Source organism: Centruroides sculpturatus, unplaced genomic scaffold (assembly GCF_000671375.1).
Source record: "Centruroides sculpturatus isolate CEXI.00-Female unplaced genomic scaffold, Cexi_2.0 scaffold5, whole genome shotgun sequence".
Taxonomy (NCBI): domain Eukaryota; kingdom Metazoa; phylum Arthropoda; class Arachnida; order Scorpiones; family Buthidae; genus Centruroides; species Centruroides sculpturatus.
This window is the reverse complement of record NW_019384397.1, coordinates 1,095,987-1,114,748: the sequence shown is the minus strand read 5'-3', so window position 1 is coordinate 1,114,748 and position 18,762 is coordinate 1,095,987. Positions and strand designations below refer to the sequence as shown.

The 18,762-nt window shown below is 29.9% G+C and overlaps 1 protein-coding gene across 1 annotated transcript; it reads right to left on the bottom strand.

The window, feature by feature from the left end:
* Nucleotides 1-2,908: 2,908 nt before the first annotated feature.
* Nucleotides 2,909-17,815, bottom strand: LOC111618469 (nuclear hormone receptor HR96-like). Its single transcript, XM_023360011.1, has 3 exons — nucleotides 17,630-17,815; nucleotides 17,408-17,544; nucleotides 2,909-5,422 (listed from the first exon to the last, which is right to left on the bottom strand). The coding sequence occupies exons 2-3, from the start codon at nucleotides 17,534-17,536 to the stop codon at nucleotides 3,959-3,961; spliced, it is 1,593 nt and encodes a 530-aa protein (XP_023215779.1). The 5' UTR covers nucleotides 17,537-17,544; nucleotides 17,630-17,815; the 3' UTR covers nucleotides 2,909-3,958.
* Between the last annotated feature and the right edge of the window lie 947 nt (nucleotides 17,816-18,762).

The window sequence follows — 18,762 nt, the reverse complement described above, 5'->3', positions numbered from 1 at the left end:
GCCCTAAATGCGGATAGTTTATAAACCGTTGGGTCATTAGAATTTGCCGGAATATACATCGGATCATGCGTGGGCTTGATGTAGACCTTCGTGCATAAAGTTCCATTCTTAAATTCAATGCTAACGTCCAAGAAGTGTAGTTCCTTGTTACTAATTTGCTCCAGGTTAAGTTTTAAGCCATGTTGGTTAGAGTTCACTTGGTCCAAGAATCGTTTTATCATTGCGCCTGGAGCAAATTAGTAAAATTTGCTCCAGGCGCAGTAAAATCATTGCGCCTGGAGCAAAAATTTACCGGTACGTTTTTACGATAGTTCTGTATATTTGACGGGAGTAAAAAAAATCCATTAAAATATTTTATATATTCATTCTGTTCTCCCATCTTGTATTACTTACAGATTTCAATGTTAAACTAGCGATAATACGATTTAGTATATCCCTTCTATAAGGGGATGCAGTAAAAAACGCGTACAATTCTTGTACTGTAATCTAAGCAGAATAGAATTTAACATTAGTAAATAATATAAATATTGAAAATTATAACAAGACAGTTACGGCTAATAGATATAACATCTATTCGTTTAGATATATGTTTTTTTTTTTTTTTTTATCAAAGCAAGAATTGGCATTTAGAGGGCATATGGAATCTATTGAATCTAATAACAGAGATAATTATATTAAACTTGTTTATTTATTAAGTACATCAGATAATCTATTAAAAATACATTTATAGAAGTGTACGGTTTTTACTGGCTTATCGAACAAACGAATACGAATGAACCATTGACGCAAAATTAACCGATTGCCCCTGGAAGTCGGCTTCTTACAGAAACGCAGCTTCCCTATCATCAAATGTCACGGCACGTCACTGATGTATATATATATAGCCTATTTATACGCAACTATCATATGGAATAACCCAGCATTTCCAATACTTGAGATTGTATATTTACTTGAAACGTTTAGGTATTGATATCCTGCTTTGATTAGATTTTAATGTAATTTAAAACTAAATTTTTGCAGGATATTTATTGGTTAAGTCTCTAGACCTATTTTGGATAAAATATTTTATCCATCAATTAGTCCATACATAAAATTAACAAATTTATCATTTACCAGTATGAGATTACATCTATTCTAGTTCTATCTTCTCAAACTTTAGTATCCTGCTCTCTTTGCAATTCTATCAATACAAATCAAGAATTTAAAAATCATACAAATAGTCTGCTTTTTAATTACTTTTATTTCATAATATTCTTTTTCTCACAATAAGCAATTCAAATAATAACCATTTTTATTATAAATGCTTAGTAATAAAATACATCAAAATAATATACAATTTTACTTTCAAACATCCAACGTAACTGTTGATATCTGTTTTCAGTGTGTTAAAATGTTTTTGTAAGATTATTGCAGGCATTCACCTCAAACTAAATTATCAACAAACTTAAAAATTCTTTTTCACATAATATTTCAACATTATTAATAATATTTCTTAATACATGAAAGGAAAAAATCCTCTTCTTTTATCAGAATTCTCTTTCTAGTTTTATCATCTGTCAAATTTATTTTCATTTATCCACTTCTTGAAGTGGTAATAAAACCAAAAATATAATTCAGCTGGAGAGAACTTCTTTAATGTAATTAAAAAACGTGAAGAAGAAAAAATTCAATTGTATATTCAATGTTCATACATTTATCATTTTCCATTTACAAATTAATACACATTCATAAGATAAATATTTTATCATAAAGTTATCAAGTCAATGATATAACTGCATATCATCTAGCTTTATATATTCAGAATTTTACATAATTTACAAGAACTCAAATGTTTAAAAATAACTTTAAAATACTTTTAAAATTGTATATAATTAAATAATACTAAACAACAATAACAGATATAAAACTGATGAATTTATATAAAATCAATAAAGTTTATATATCAGTTTTACGTGATTATTTTTTACAGTTACTGTTAAAAACTTTTCAATAATTTTTATAATGATAAACTGTAAAATAAATCTTTCAAAATTCTCTTTTACCTGTATGTTTTACAAACATACTTTATTCAAAATGCAACATAAAATTGCAAACAAGTCCTATTAAATAAAAACAAATTAGTAGATCAAATCTAAAACAATCAAATCATATAGATAAATTAAATTAGTAATATTCGATGTTTTTGATTATTATCTGACATTTTTTAGTATCAAATAGCTTATAAGAAAGATTAATTTTTCGTAAGTTTTATAGGCTATGAAATGAAATCACAAATACAGTAAAACATCAGTTATCCAAATAACCATTAAAAAAGGTACCATGTAAACTTTTCCAAGTATTTATATAAAAACATAAATTTATTATTAAAGCTATATAAAAAAAATTAGTTACTAACTTTAATTTGAACTTATGTAAGATAAAACATTATTCAGAAGACATATATATATAGGCACAAATTTTGACAAAAATATTTGTTTTGAACATAAATGTTTCATTGTTACTTCAACTATTATTAATTAGTTGTTATAAATTAATCNTAAAAAACGTGAAGAAGAAAAAATTCAATTGTATATTCAATGTTCATATACATTTATCATTTTCCATTTACAAATTAATACACATTCATAAGATAAATATTTTATCATAAAGTTATCAAGTCAATGATATAACTGCATATCATCTAGCTTTATATATTCAGAATTTTACATAATTTACAAGAACTCAAATGTTTAAAAATAACTTTAAAATACTTTTAAAATTGTATATAATTAAATAATACTAAACAACAATAACAGATATAAAACTGATGAATTTATATAAAATCAATAAAGTTTATATATCAGTTTTACGTGATTATTTTTTACAGTTACTGTTAAAAACTTTTCAATAATTTTTATAATGATAAACTGTAAAATAAATCTTTCAAAATTCTCTTTTACCTGTATGTTTTACAAACATACTTTATTCAAAATGCAACATAAAATTGCAAACAAGTCCTATTAAATAAAAACAAATTAGTAGATCAAATCTAAAACAATCAAATCATATAGATAAATTAAATTAGTAATATTCGATGTTTTTGATTATTATCTGACATTTTTTAGTATCAAATAGCTTATAAGAAAGATTAATTTTTCGTAAGTTTTATAGGCTATGAAATGAAATCACAAATACAGTAAAACATCAGTTATCCAAATAACCATTAAAAAAGGTACCATGTAAACTTTTCCAAGTATTTATATAAAAACATAAATTTATTATTAAAGCTATATAAAAAAAATTAGTTACTAACTTTAATTTGAACTTATGTAAGATAAAACATTATTCAGAAGACATATATATATAGGCACAAATTTTGACAAAAATATTTGTTTTGAACATAAATGTTTCATTGTTACTTCAACTATTATTAATTAGTTGTTATAAATTAATCCAAATTTCCTCATTCCAATTATTTCAGATAGTCAATATACTATTTGTTTTTCTTCTTAGTTTAATAGCTCTAATTGCTATTTTATTTCCAAAAATTTCAATAAACTGAACTGATATGGCACTAAAATTTATTTAAGTATCTGCCTTCCAAGTGAATTAATCATCAATCAAAAGATCAATAACAACAAAATATACATTATTTTAAAGGCTATAAATTCCATTTTGCAATCATTCTATGTTCTGCTAAATACTTTTGTATTTCGATAAGGATAAAATTTTTCATCTTAATTCTTGGCAAGAGGTTGCATTCAATAAATATTATTTATTAAAAATATGTCAGTAAATATTAAGTGGCAGGAAGTTAATGGATTATGATCATCCAAGTATGAATATATATAAGTTATATTAATATTTAATAGTGATTGCTTTCAGTGTTTTGAACAATTTTAAGATTTGTGTGTAAATAAATCTGTTCAATTCAAATATTGTACAGTACATTCAAATTAAATATTTAAAATATTTCAATTTAATGTTTTAAATCAAATATTTCAATCAATAATGGTTCCACATCTTTTGGATTTACATCAAGATAAACTTTCACATTTTCTTCATTTAAAATATGAAGATCTTTTAAAATATCCATTAACTTTATATATATTGAATTAGCTTCATTTTCTGAATATATTGTATTTAAATACTTTTGCAACAGATAATAATAAATTTCTTGTTCCATTTGAATAACATCTTTATGTATAGTACAAGGACGATGAGGTGAAAACAATGTTATTGCACTTAAAAGAAGCATGATATTTTCATCATTTCTCCAACTTGGATGAAATGAATTTATAAACTTTTTATGTTCTTCATATAAATTTCCTTTTGCTTCTTTCAATATATCCATTTTAATAGACACTTTTGGTCCTCCTGGTCCTTTCCAACATTCTTTTTCTGGATCATATAACATCACTGAACGCAAAATCATCAATTCTGTACATCCACCTTTTAACAATGCTATCTGATCATCCTGACATAAAATTTTAAAACCAGAAATCCTAGTTGACATCTTTATTAATCTACGAATTGCAAGATCAGTCATATTGATTACATCTAACAAATTTGGATCAGGCACCCAACATGATAATGGCATTTTTAAAATTTCATTAGCCATCACTAATTCTTGAAGTTTATTAGTCTCTAACTCGCCTAGTGCTTTTGTATTTGTTTCTGATCTACTCAAATTTAAACTTCTGTTTGTTTGAGACGAACATGGAACATAAATATCATCTTTTTCAGATAAAAGACTAGTGACAATTTGATGAGATCCTGAAAATGAAGACTGACTTTCAAATTCAACACTCATGTCTGTTATCTCATTTGATATTCTACACATAATTTCAGGTTTGATATGAGATATTTCAAAAAATTTATTTTCATCTGAAGTATTTTTAGACACACATGATGATGTATCAGTAGAATCAGAAGAAATTGAGAAATGATCATCATTAATTTTTAAATTAGAATTATCTGACTTCACTTCTGTATCTGATGAATTATTAGATAATACAGGTATATGACTACTATTAATCTCATTATTAATATCTTCTGATTTTATTGAAGTAAGATGGCTGGATGAATTATTAAATAATATATTTTTTGTGTCTGTCAATTCTTTAGATTGCTGTAAAGAACTTTGTTGTAGTTTGCAGTTATATTTATCATTAGAAACACAAATAGGAGATAATGGACTAGACAAGGACTTTTCTCTGGATGCACCATTATTGGGATTATGTGATTTATAATTTCTACGGGATAATTTTTTTTTACTTTTATTTTTTTCAATTTTTGCTCTTTTATTTTGCTTTTCTTCTTCGGACATTATCCATTCTTTTTTCATGCCAATCTCGAAACACTTTTTTAAACGACATTTTTGGCAAAATCTTCGTGTAATAATATCCACCTTACAATTTTCATTAAAAGGACATTTAAATTCCTGGAAGAGAACAACAACAAATTTCTATAAACATCATATATATATATATATATATATTTGTTTAANTATTTGTACAATATATTAAAAATAAAAACTATTGTAGCAAAATTAAATAAAAAATCAAAAAATATTTAAATTTATATTCTGTTTATAACTCATTCTTGATTTATTCAATGATACAACATTAAATAAATCAAGAATGAGTTATAAACAGAATTAAATACAAGTTTCTATAATTTTATTTTATATAATTGCAGAATAGTAGTAATATGGCAATATGAAATGGAATATATTGATTTCATATCCATAAAAAAATTAATAATATCCAAAATTATTTCATTGTTTATTTATTTATCTTTCTACAAAAGTAAAATGTATATAATTTATATTCAACCAAATGATCTTTGTAATTAACAGGCTATAAATTTGCTATTATCAATGATTAGATATAAGGTAATTTGGTATTAGAAGTAGACATTAGGCATCATCTCTTATCTAAATTAATAATTATAATTTTTAATAATTTAGGACTGCCTGGAGGAAAAGAACTAGCCCAGAGCAAGACTAGAACCTCTGCTTACTGTGCAGTGTGCTTGCCAGTTATGCCATCCAGACCTCTGAGCAATTTTTCGCTTCCAGACATATTTAAACTTTAGTTTAACTTTTAATAATAGCAAATTTATAATCCGATTAATTATGGCGATTGTTTGGTTGAGTATCAATTTAACAAACTTTGGGAAGTTTATTATGTATATGTGTATAATTTAGAAAGATTAAAAAAAAGACTATCTATCATTGTTATTAAATACTTATAAAAAAGAGTTTATATAAAGGATAAATACATATATTTATCATTGCAAAATATTTCAAATGAAAGCATTTGGCAATGACAAAAATGCTTTATCCTTATACTAAATATTTTGCAAAAACTTTTTACAACTACTTTTTAGAAACACTTGAAGACAGTCATCATTTGTCAAATTACAGAGACAAGACAAAAGCATCTCTGATCTTATTGGAAATTAGTTTATCTCATTGTAATTCAATATACAAAATCAAAATATCAAAACTTTCACTTCTCTGAAAGCTTTCTGCACTACTGAAAAAAATTATAATACATAAATTTTTAACCCAAACAACAAATGCAAAATAAGCATCATATATGTGATAAATATAATCAAAAGTTATAGTTGGCATATAATTATACAAAATGTTTATTATTAATATTACTCACATATTCTCTTTATAATGAGTATATATCTGTTTTAGTGAAGTGTATCTGTTATTCAGGAGTAAACTCATTACTTCTGAGTAATAAGTATGCTGATGCTTGTATGCTCAGTATTCATTATACAATACTTAATTACTTGTTAAGACGTAACAGATATATAAAGTGGGTAAAGAAATGGCTATTGAAACTTGATCTTTTGTTATAAACCACAGTACTATTACTCAAATCTTTGAAACTGCAGTGTAATTTTAGTTTCCAAATGTTTTTGGTCATCTTAAACAATCTTGTTCAGTACATTAGTAGTAGTACTGTGATTTATGACAAGTGCAACTTTCAGAAAAGTGATCTTTCGTTGTTATTTTTGTTTATTTGTTTTATTCAATAATTGATTTTTACAGTATTTTGAAAACAGTATTATAATAAAAATGCTATTTGTATTCTGTTTGAATAGATGTTATTCCCAGTCAGGTTAATTTATGTTAAAAAATATCTTATTTATTATTTTAATATAAATAGTAACATTAACACAGCCAATAGTATTTTATATTCTAAGAAATTAAAACAAAGAACACTAGAGCTCTCAAAAGCAAGAATACAATATTTTTCTAAAATAGTGGTTCTCAAATATTTTTGGTTTACAACTCACAATCACCTTAGGACAGCCTAGCTATTAGTTGATCATGGAAATAATAAATCTTTAAAAATGAGAAAAACTTTATTTACATAATGTATACTTTAATATTTACACATACTTAGCCATCTCTTGTGATATGGAAATGTGCCATAATACACTGAGAATCACTGCTCTAAGACAGTGATGGGCAACCCACGCTCCGCGTCACATAAAATATGAACAAATATATAAATTTTCCAGCTTAAGGAAGTATGCAGCAAAAATTCAAAAGTTATTTTCTACAACTTAAGTATGTGAGTAGTTTTTCCACAATAAATGTATTAAAAATTAAAACAAGAAATGGCTAATAGACACATTAAATCTAATTTAAAAATAGCAGTGATTAATATTTATCCAAATAATTACAAAATATTATGTTTACATCTGCGCCAGAAGCTAAATTAAGTATATCTATGCTAATTTATAATTATATATGAATAAATAATTGTGATTTACCAACATTTTTTTTCCTCTTTTCTCTTATATGTGGCCTGCATCAGTTCAAAAGTTTTGAAATGTGGCCCCTACATAGAAAAAGGTCACCCATCCCTGCTCTAAGAGATGGAGACAACAAAAGAGATTTGTAGTTATGAGTGTCCACAGAAAGCTTTCTGGGATTGCCCCCCCAAAAAACTTTCTGTGGACACTCATACCTATAGTTTGGAGACAAATAATTACATCAATAAATTTTTTAATTTAGTTATTTCAATTTTTTGGACTTTGTAAAACAGATGAAGTGCTCCATGGCTGAAGGTATAAGGTTGCATATTTCAATCAGTTTTATGATTATAATTTGTGGAATTTTTTCTCAATTTCAGGGAGGCATGCACCCCATTTGTCCCTTTGCAGATGCCTATGTTTATAGAGGTAATGCATATTTTCTCTGTCAATGAGAAAAGTGAAAATTTAGCAGAAAGAGACAGATGAAAAACAGACCTGTAAGAATGTGAGGATCTATTGTAATAAGATAAATATATTATATCTTTATTCAAGCTTAACACCACTCCAATTCAAGATTTATTTATTACTATTTTCAAAGATATATTAGTGAACTTACAAGAAAGAAACACCAACCATTGGATTTGGGCATTACTGAGATTGAAAAGTTAAAGTCTGGATGTTAGTACCATTTAATGGCAATTGTGTAATATTTTGTTTTAAATATAAATAACAAAATGTATAACTAGGTTACAATTTATAATGTATTTAACATAAGTTTACTATTTTTATTTGTATTGTTGTAATTTAGTTATATTGACTGTAAAATACAATCATGTTGTTTTATAGACTCTTACTTTAAACAAACCAAGAGACAGTCTTCTTCCAGAAGTCCAATACTGTTTGATTTTAAAACTTTGTTCATTTGAAACAGTTAAAATTTCAAAATAATGATAATGACACTCTGTTCAATTCATGCAAATAAGTTTATGTTTATTTCTATTTTAATTTGAGATGGATCTATACTTTAAGATGGTTTATTCTGAATAAATATTTTATCACCAAGCCTTCAAGTTATGTTAAATACTTGAAAATTTTCATGTAAATATTATAGTTATTTTTTCAATAAAATACCTAAAATTGTTACACATTTAAAAATTTGTCAAAATTTATTAATTACTATTGTGAAAATCTGACTCTCTTATGAGAGTTTTTTTTTATATTTCCGTTATTACTCCCGTTATCACCCCGTTGCCCGAGGAATAGACCCCGAACAATGAACTGCGTAGTTAGCGAGGGTGACTTTCATCGTCCGAAGGTCATCGACGAGGGACCACAATGTCACGTGACCCCCATACGTCCGAGCGACCGGACAAAAATGACTATATAAGGAAATAAGTTTTCCGACGGCGCGGGAGACGGTAATAAATCAGGGAGAGATGTCAAAAGACGTCAACAAATTCCCAGATTTTTCCCACGCAGATCAGGTATATAAAGGGGTCGGATTTTCTACTCTAGGCGCTTAGCCGAGGAGCTAACGCCGAAGAAACCCCTCTGGACAGCTAAGGGAAAAACGGACAGCGATCGTCGGGGGAAGAGAATGCAGTGGAATACTCTTCCAGCACCCTCAGGATCTACGAAGCTCATAATCGCCACTCCATAAAAAGGTAAAGACTTGAATATTTTCTATTCTCTCCTTATATGACGGAATTACTCCTCAAAGAGGTTAATAGAAGAAACCTCTGAGAGAACTTCACCAGGAAGAACTCTCTACAGAATAGGAGCGACGGAGCATACACCACATTTGGACATAGCCGCACGACCTGAGAGGGACATCGCTCCACATAGCCTACAAAGGACACCTCAGATTAGAAGACGACGATCACAGAGTGTTTTACCAACACCCTATAATATGAGAGCGTTTCCTTCGAGGTAAACCCTTGCCATAATTAATTATCTCTCTCCAATGTAAGGTCTCTCTCGAACTTTAGCATTAGGTTAGGTTAGGATAGATTTTAGAATACCTATTTATATCTTGATACACGAGTGTTATATTTATTATCTTAGTGTATAATTTCTCATCTGTTTATTAAATGTGTTGTCTGTTTTAAACCTGTGTAATCTTTTGGACTCCTGTCATGACTTCCGACTCCTCCCCACTCATATCTTTAGCCCTCCTATAGCCATTTCCTGACAGCCAAGCCGGTAAGTGGGGAGAAGCTCTCCGCTTCAGCCCCCTTGGTTAGCACACTATAATTAAGTCTACCAGTTTATAAAGCATCTATTCAGATAATTTTGGTTTCATAACTAAACCATATCATGTATTGATAATATTAAAAATTAAATCAATTAACAAAATGTAGGAATGTTTGAAAAAAAACTTGAAGTGAATTCATATTTACAACTTATATATAATATGCAAGCAAACTGATGCTTGTTACCATATACAATAAAAATAATAAATTTATTAATTTTAAAAATTTGAATGTTTTGTTCAATCTGTCAACAATTAGAATAATCACAAGTCTTCTAATCTGAATACCAGTATTTTGCATAAAATCGTACTTACTAAACCTTTATTGTCCGGTACTTCTTAACTATTCATAAAAACAAATGTTTTCAGCCTCAGTCGAGGTCTGCTTCAAGTTAAAAGGACAATTGGATTCCATTCTTAGAAAGAACATTTAGTTTTAAAATATTCGAACTCATGCATATCGTCATCGTTTTCTTGTTCTTAGCATACGTAGCACCAAGAATAGGAAAGCGTGTTGCTGTCTTTGATGTTTATACATCTCCCTGTCAGGTCGGCTTTGTAAATTAACAGAGCTACAAGGGCTCTGATGTGATCTGTATGAAAAGCTCTATTTATTAATCTGGCATTGGATAGTTCTGCATGAATATCTGGGTCAGTTGCGTAGGTGGATAGGGCAGTGGTGTAACGAGCATGGTCTATGTCATATTTGTGCTCCTTAATCCTCTGTTGGATGGAACACTTCGTGGAGCCAATGTACACCATTTCTCTCTTAAATCTATCATCTCTCACAGGAATACTATATACCCCCAGAGCCCTAAGATTGTTCTGTTTGTCTTTTGCATTATGTAATAATTGATATATATTGGGGGATCTTTGGTATGCAACACTGGTGTTCGTTTTAGTTGCAATTTCTTTATATAACGCTTTAAATTGTTTGTTGTATTCAACAATGTTGTGTCTTCTGGTTGGGTCCTGACTAGTCCTTTGAGTAATGGGTGCCTCCTGTGTATCATGTGTTCGGAAATAGGTATGTGCTAGCCCTCGTATTAGTTCTTTTTTGTATCCATGTGCCACTGTATTCTGTAGTTCAATTATAATGCCAATGTATTCTATATTTATTCTACATTCAATGTATACATTGGCACTATAATGCCAATTATAATTGGCATTATAATTGGCACTATATATGGCCATATAAATATAATGCCAATTATAAAGGCAATTATAATTGGCACTATAATGCCAATTATAGTGCCAATGTATTCTATATTCTGTAGTTCAATTATGGTGTCACTCCACTTAGAAGGGTGCATATATGCTCTTCTAGCATATACGCACCTTTTCCAACCCAGATATTCACGCAGAACTATCCAATGCCAGATTAATAAATAGAGCTTTTCATATGGACCACACCAGAGCCCTTGAAGCCCTGGAAATTTACAAAGCCAGCCTGACAGGGAGATGTATAAACACCAAAGATGGCAACACGCTTTCCTATTCTTGCGCTATGTATGCAAAGAACAAGAAAACGATGACAATATGTAACACGTGCATGAGTTCGAATATTTTAAAACTAAACGTTCATTCTAAGAATGGAATCCGATTGTCCTTTTAACTTGAAGCAGACCTCGACTGAGGCCGAAAACATTTGTTTTTATGAATAGTTAAGAAGTACCAGACAATAAAGGTTTAGTAAGTACGATTTTAATTAGAATAATTTATATTTACTTTGTTATAAGATATAGTATAATTATTACTCATTAATTACCTATTATTAGAGTGAAAACACAGCATATGCTGACTACATAACATTATAATAATAGCTATAATTTGTCTTTGTATATTTTAACATAAGCAGTAAGGTCATAGCATCATTTTCCATCCTCTCCTATTCTGGTCAGCCCCATTGCAGGCGAAGCCTCTTGTAATGGATGTACAGTAGTCACCACTGAACTTACACCAGACTGCAGTTAACATGTCATCCAATAAATATGTTTAAAAAAAGTAGCTTTGATTCATTGCATGAATGTTTTACATAATTTAGAACAAATATACAATAACTAGCTGTTACCCACGGCTTTGCCCATGAGGATTTTGCAAGCAAACCCTATTTATATTCAGTATTTCAACAACCATAATAATTGTTATATAACACCTACCACTGAGAATGATGAGAATTGCCAAGAATCAAACGAACTATTTTCAATTTGATCAATTTTCTGGAACGTTTACAATTGTTCTATAATCAAACCAATATGCAATAACAAATTTGAATTTAAAACAGTTCGAACATTTTTAAAATTGAAATAGATAAAAATATTTATAACAATGTCTGAAATGTTATCAATTTAATACACCTAAGTACTCAATGAAGACTAAACGTAGTTGAAAACAAAAAATTGCATCTAAAATAGTACAGTAGAAGCCATTCTTCCGGTTAAGCTTAATCCTCTCCCTCTCCCCCCGCGGGAGAATTTAGAAAAATCCCTTCTTAGTGTCCATTCTCATGGCATACCCTACTAAAACGCATACAATACGAATACGAAATAACAAATTNACGGCGATAAAAATTATTTATATTAATGATGTCTCCAAAGTTCAGCGAAGTTTTCGCAGAAAAATAACATCAGAAATCGCGGCCGTGGTTTGCTGAGTTGTTCCGCGACGAAAACAAGCTTGAGCAATGGCAATGTCGAATGGTGCACACTCGGTAAGTAATCCTACAATTTTTTGTTTATAGCGTAGTTTATACGGATTATTTCCAAAAAAAATATAATTATTTTGGAAATGTTGAGTCGGATTAGTCTAGAATCGATTAATTTTATGGAAGAAAACCTTTCAAAAAGCCGTAGTCCGTAAACTTGACACGTGTCGGACTGTGATTGGAAGGACTCGTAAGAAATCGAATTCCCAAAGAATGGAACGTATCTACTGTCTTATAGGGGGGTCAACTGTATTTGCGAGACTGTCGGGCAGACACTTGTTAAGTTTTTCATCGGTTTTTATTTTCAAAAGGTGAGAATATAATAGCAAAGATAGAGAGTGGGTAGATGATGTCTGATGTTGCTGGGCAGTATGGCTTGAACAGATCTTCAGTAGGCTGCAATTCAATCTTATCTAAGAAAGATACAGTATAATCAAGAAGTCTCAAGCAGCTAAAGGAGTAACAAACATCACATCTGAGAAATAAAAAACATTGAAAACCTCATAATGGAGCCTGAAACTGATCTGATGACAGAAGAACGCCAAGAACTCTTGAATGAAAAACACCAAGAAACTTGGCAAGATATTTTTCTTCTGAAAAAGAAAAAAGAAAAACATCTTTAATAGCAGATATCAGTATCTTTAATGCTGATATCTGCTATTAAAGATCTTTTGAAGAAGTGGGAGGATGTCAGAACAACGGTCTTAAAATGGCATCCAAACCAGGTTAATAGGCTTGGGGATCTCTACAATTACAACGATATTAATTACTTCTGAAAAATCTTGAAAATGAGAGAAAAACAATCAATATTAGACAGTTTCTTTAACCCCCACAAACAGAAAAAACATAACTAATAAAAATGCAACACTGTGTATTTTTATTATTACATATAAATAAACGTAGTAAAAAAGTATATATTTTTTATTTTTTAGGGTCTCCAGAACGAATTAATCAAATTCCCATAAAATCCTATGGTAAATCGATAATCGGTTAATGAACAAATCGGATAGTGAACAAAGTCTTGGAACAGATTATGTCTGTTAACCGATCGCCCACTGTATATTCATTTTGCTATTTTGAAATATTTCTCTATTAAACAATTTCTAGCCAATTCTATAACAATCATATATACGAGGGCTGTTCGGAAAGTTCGCGGCCTCACATAGAAAATCAAACAAAATAATGTTAAAACTTTTTTTATTTTTCAACGTAATCTCCTCTGTTAGCAATGCACTTATTCCAGCAATGTTCTAGCTTTTTTATGCCATCACAATAGGTCAATTTGTCAAGGTGTGCAAAATACTCGTTCACTTCAGAGATGACTTCGTCATTTGAGTGGAATCTCTTTCCAGCCAAGAATTTTTTTAGGTTTGGAAAAAGGTGGAAGTCACTGGGGGCCAAATCAGGTGAGTACGGTGGATGTGAAACTAATTGGAAGCGAAGTTCGTTTATCTTTTGTTCAGTGATTCTGGCGGAATGTGCAGGTGCATTATCGTGGTGGAACAGAACCCTTTTCTTCTTCAAGTGTGGCCTCTTTTCTTCGATTTCTTTCTTCAGTTTTTCCAAAAGTTCACAGTAATAGACAGCATTAATTGTCTTTCCTCTTTCTAGGTATTCAATAAAGATGATGCCTTTAGCATCCCAAAAAACCGAGGCCATCACTTTACCCGCTGATGGAACTGTCTTTGCCTTCTTTGGTGGTGGCGAACTGTGGTGTTTCCATTGCTTCGACTGTTCTTTTATTTCAGGAGTGTAGTAATGGATCCACGTTTCGTCAGTAGTCACAAACCGACGCAAGAAATCCTGTGGTTTTTCTGGTAGAAGTCCAAACACTCCTTTGACATCAAAGTGCGAACACGTTTTCGCTCGATGGTCAGCAGATGCGGCACCCACCTTGCTGAGACCTTCGTCATACCCAAATCTTCGGTTAGGATGTGGTGCACTCGGTCGACAGAGATGCCTGTTGTCTCAGCTATCTCACGCGTTTTCAAACGGCGATCTGCTAATACCAAATCGTGAACTTTGTCGATGTTTTCTTCAGTGACAGCAGTTGATGGCCGTCCGCTGCGAGGGTCATCTTCCACACTTTCTCTGCCAGATTTAAAAAGGGCTGTCCATTTTTTCACAGTGGTGTACGAAGGAGCAGACTCTCCTAAAACTTCATTCATGTCAGCTTTGATTTGAGATGCGGTCAACCCTTTTTTCGTCAGGTATTTTATGGCCGCACGAGTCTCCGTCTTCTCCATTTTTGACAAAGCATGTGCACACTGACTATCTGCTAAGCTGTCGTGGCAAAACTTTTTGACAAATCAAGCGGAAATTGGTATCGTATCTTTAGCAAAGATGGCTGAATTATTCCCGCCAAAAATTAAATTGATCGCAGCGCCGCATATAGGCAAGGCCGCGAACTTTCCGAACAGCCCTCGTATGTACTTAAAATGAAATTACTAATTCAAAGGTTATAACAAAATTAGAAAATCCAAATATACAAGAGCTGGAAAGATAGTGGTGGTGACCCTGTCACCACACTCCATAGGAATAAAGACACTATTGATTTCTAAAATTTGGAAGGAAAAGCAAAGCTGTTTGTCACACCTAGTAGCACTTGTGTAGAATGTGTAGATTGGTAAGTATGAAGCAGTAATTTAGTAGTGTTAAATTGGACCACCATAAAATGATGTTTTCAAAGTATAATCATTACATTAGATAAAATGTGGATGTGATCTTACAAACCAGAACTAAAACATCAGTCCAAAGAATGGTGTCACCTATCATCTCCCATCATAAAAAGCTGCACCAAGAATCCAGGAATATGAAAGTGTGTTGATAGTAATATATGATGTGAAGGGCATGATACTCTATCATACATTTCTTCAGGGACAGACTGTGAATGCTGTATACTACTGTAGTTACCTATATCATCATCTTTGTCCTGCAGTGTATAAGAAATGGCAACATTTCCAAACATATGCTCCTATTTTCTTGCACAACAACACTCGCTGTCACACTGTTGCTCATTTGAGGGAGTTTTTAGTTTAGTAGAGGAGGGAAGAACTCAAACATTCTTCATATTCAACCAATATGCTCCTGTGACTTCACTCTCTTCTCCAAGCTAAAGAAACCACTGAAAAGAAAGCATTTTCACATAAGAGATGCCATTCTTCAAGCAGTAGGGTGATCCTTTATGGACATAAACAAACACAGCAGTGTTACTGATGTGCAGTGCCTTCCACATGTGGGAGGAAGTAATAAATATAGTAGGGGATTATACCAAAGAAATGTAATGCTATTGTTTATACAATAAATGGTTTGTATATATGGATTATATGGACATATATAAATGGTTTATATATGGATATGTTGCCACTACTTTCTTTCCAGCCCATGTAAATTTTAAATTCTATCTACTTCTAGATCAAATTGATTACTAAATTATGATAATTGCTAGTCTCTAAATATCTCTGACATAATCCAGAAGTATTTACTTTGTCAATCCTGTAACTGTCTGTACATACACTTTTTTAGAATACAATTAAGTTATACAGATGTGCTTCTTTCTATTTTAACACTTAAAATTTGTTTGTATAATCTTTCATCATCCATTCAATATAAACAACCAATTAGTTAAAAAATATTGCTACATTAGCTTTAATTATATTCTTTATCAGATATTATATATCATTATTGAATAATTTTTTCTTCCTTCTACTCTTTTTAAAATTCTGTTCATTATATTTGGCACTTTGCTCTAGCATACACTTAGTTTTCAGAGTCATATATCAAAACTTAACAAGAAAACTAATTTAAAATTTTTACAACAACGATTTCTTTTATTATTTTGTATCTGAAATGTTATTCTTAAGATAGACAGACATTAGACTACTTCTTTCATTATCTTAGATAATGAAAGAAGTTTCAAATTTCTTTTGCATTTGTCAATCTGATAAGAATTCTGTTTCAAAGGTTAAAAAAGATTACTTCTCCAAAAAATAGATTATTAAGTTAAAATGCTGGTAATGCATATTTATAATTTTACTACTAATTTATTTAATGAAAACATAACTGTTTCTGATCACGATGACAATAACTAGTTATTACTATTTCTAATTTCATAAATTCATCCAAACCTTTTATTATTATTATTATTATTATTTTTTTTTTATGTATTGATTTTATAACACAGTTTGCACGAATGTAAAAATTTACTATCATATATTTCATTATAATTAATAACGGAATAATTATTCAATTACTAATTTTAAATGTTTAAAAGTAATCAACAACAAAAATGTTATTTTTTTTCCATAATATATTGTCAACGAATTTAATTATTCTTTTATATTTCAGCAATCCATTAATGTTACAAATTTAATAATAATTTTAACAGGGGTTATATTTACACATACGCAGAACACGTTATAGCTTAGTGTTTCATTCTACAAGTTCCGGATTTTAAATTTATTATTAGAAGGCTCGTATATACAACTCGAAGCCATAACTCTATGACTTTAATATTGTCTATACTATAATGCAATATACTCTACTGATATATGTATATAATATTGGATAAACATATAGACTTAAATAAATAATATAATCTATTAAAATTAATTTAAGTGGTACAAAGTCGATTACAAAACTACAATGTGATATATGACTTAATACACTGCCTAATTGAAAATTACCTTTCTTTTTAAGGCATTCCTTCTAAAAAATGCTTTACAAGATTCACAAGTAATGGCACTGAAATTAAAACCTAGAGCTTTATCACCACAAACTCCACAAACCTTAGACATTTTTCTTATGTCAGTCATGTCTCGATCTATAAAAAAGAAGTTCCAAGTTACATAAGCTTTAATAGAAATTTAAAAAATATATATATATATATGACAAAAAAAATTAATCACAGTTTAATGCTTATTCCTCCATTACTTCCGATAATGATTATCGTAAACGATGCACTAATCATTATTATTATATATCTATGTATATTTTATCGGTGGCATGACTTTAATTAACCATTCATATTTATTTCTGTAAATGTTCCCCTCCCACTGTTTATCTCAACGTCGTTACGACATCTTGGAAATGATATTCCGCCATCTTGTGACGATAAAGTTAAACATAAAATTATACACGATATTTATTATTATTATTTTTTGCTTTTTTTCTCTAATGTTATCTATTTATTTATTTATATTTGTTGGACAAGTTATGAATTTATTTTATTATTATTATTTTTTTTAAATTGCATTTTATAGTTTTGTAAAACAAAATAAATTTCATAAGTAAAGCCATGATTAAATAGGCATTAGAGAAGTTGCGGCCGACGTTTTCATTGCGAAAACGTGTACGTCGGACGTTCAGCGCCACCACCTTCCTGTGAGCCTAGAAGTTTGACAATGGCGTTTGATACGTCGAACATGATTCCACTGACGTTCCAAACGCTATTGTCAAACTTCTAAGCTTACAGGAAGGTGGTGGCGCTGAACGTCCGACGTACACGTTTTCGCGATAAAAACGTCGGCCGCAACCTCTATTAAGAATCATATAAGTTACGATTTTATAACTAATTATATGATTTTAAGTGTGTGGATATCCTAGCTCTAGTTATAGCCTATGTCTTTTTAAATTTATCAGTGGAATTTTGAGATAAAACTGGATTATCATTGAGATAAATGAATTAGAGTAATCGAGTAAATACGTTAAATGGGCATGATTTTGTTAGCCTATTTTGAAGCTTAATAACTCCTGTACTTTTTGTCGAACATTTTTGAAATTTTGCAGGAAGGTTTGTTTATTAGGGGAATTGATACTATTAAATTTTGGTAGTTAAAGGTCAAGGGAGTGGAAAGATAAAGGGAATCACGTGTCATATCTCAAGTCTGTTCGGACTTAATGAAGATTTTACTCGTTATTAATAATTTACAATTTTTTTTCATAAAAATCATCTCTATCCTAAAATTAAGTTTTTTTGGAAAGAAATATTTGATAGATGATTAATTTAATCTGTAATAATTTAGAAAGGATTTCATTTTGT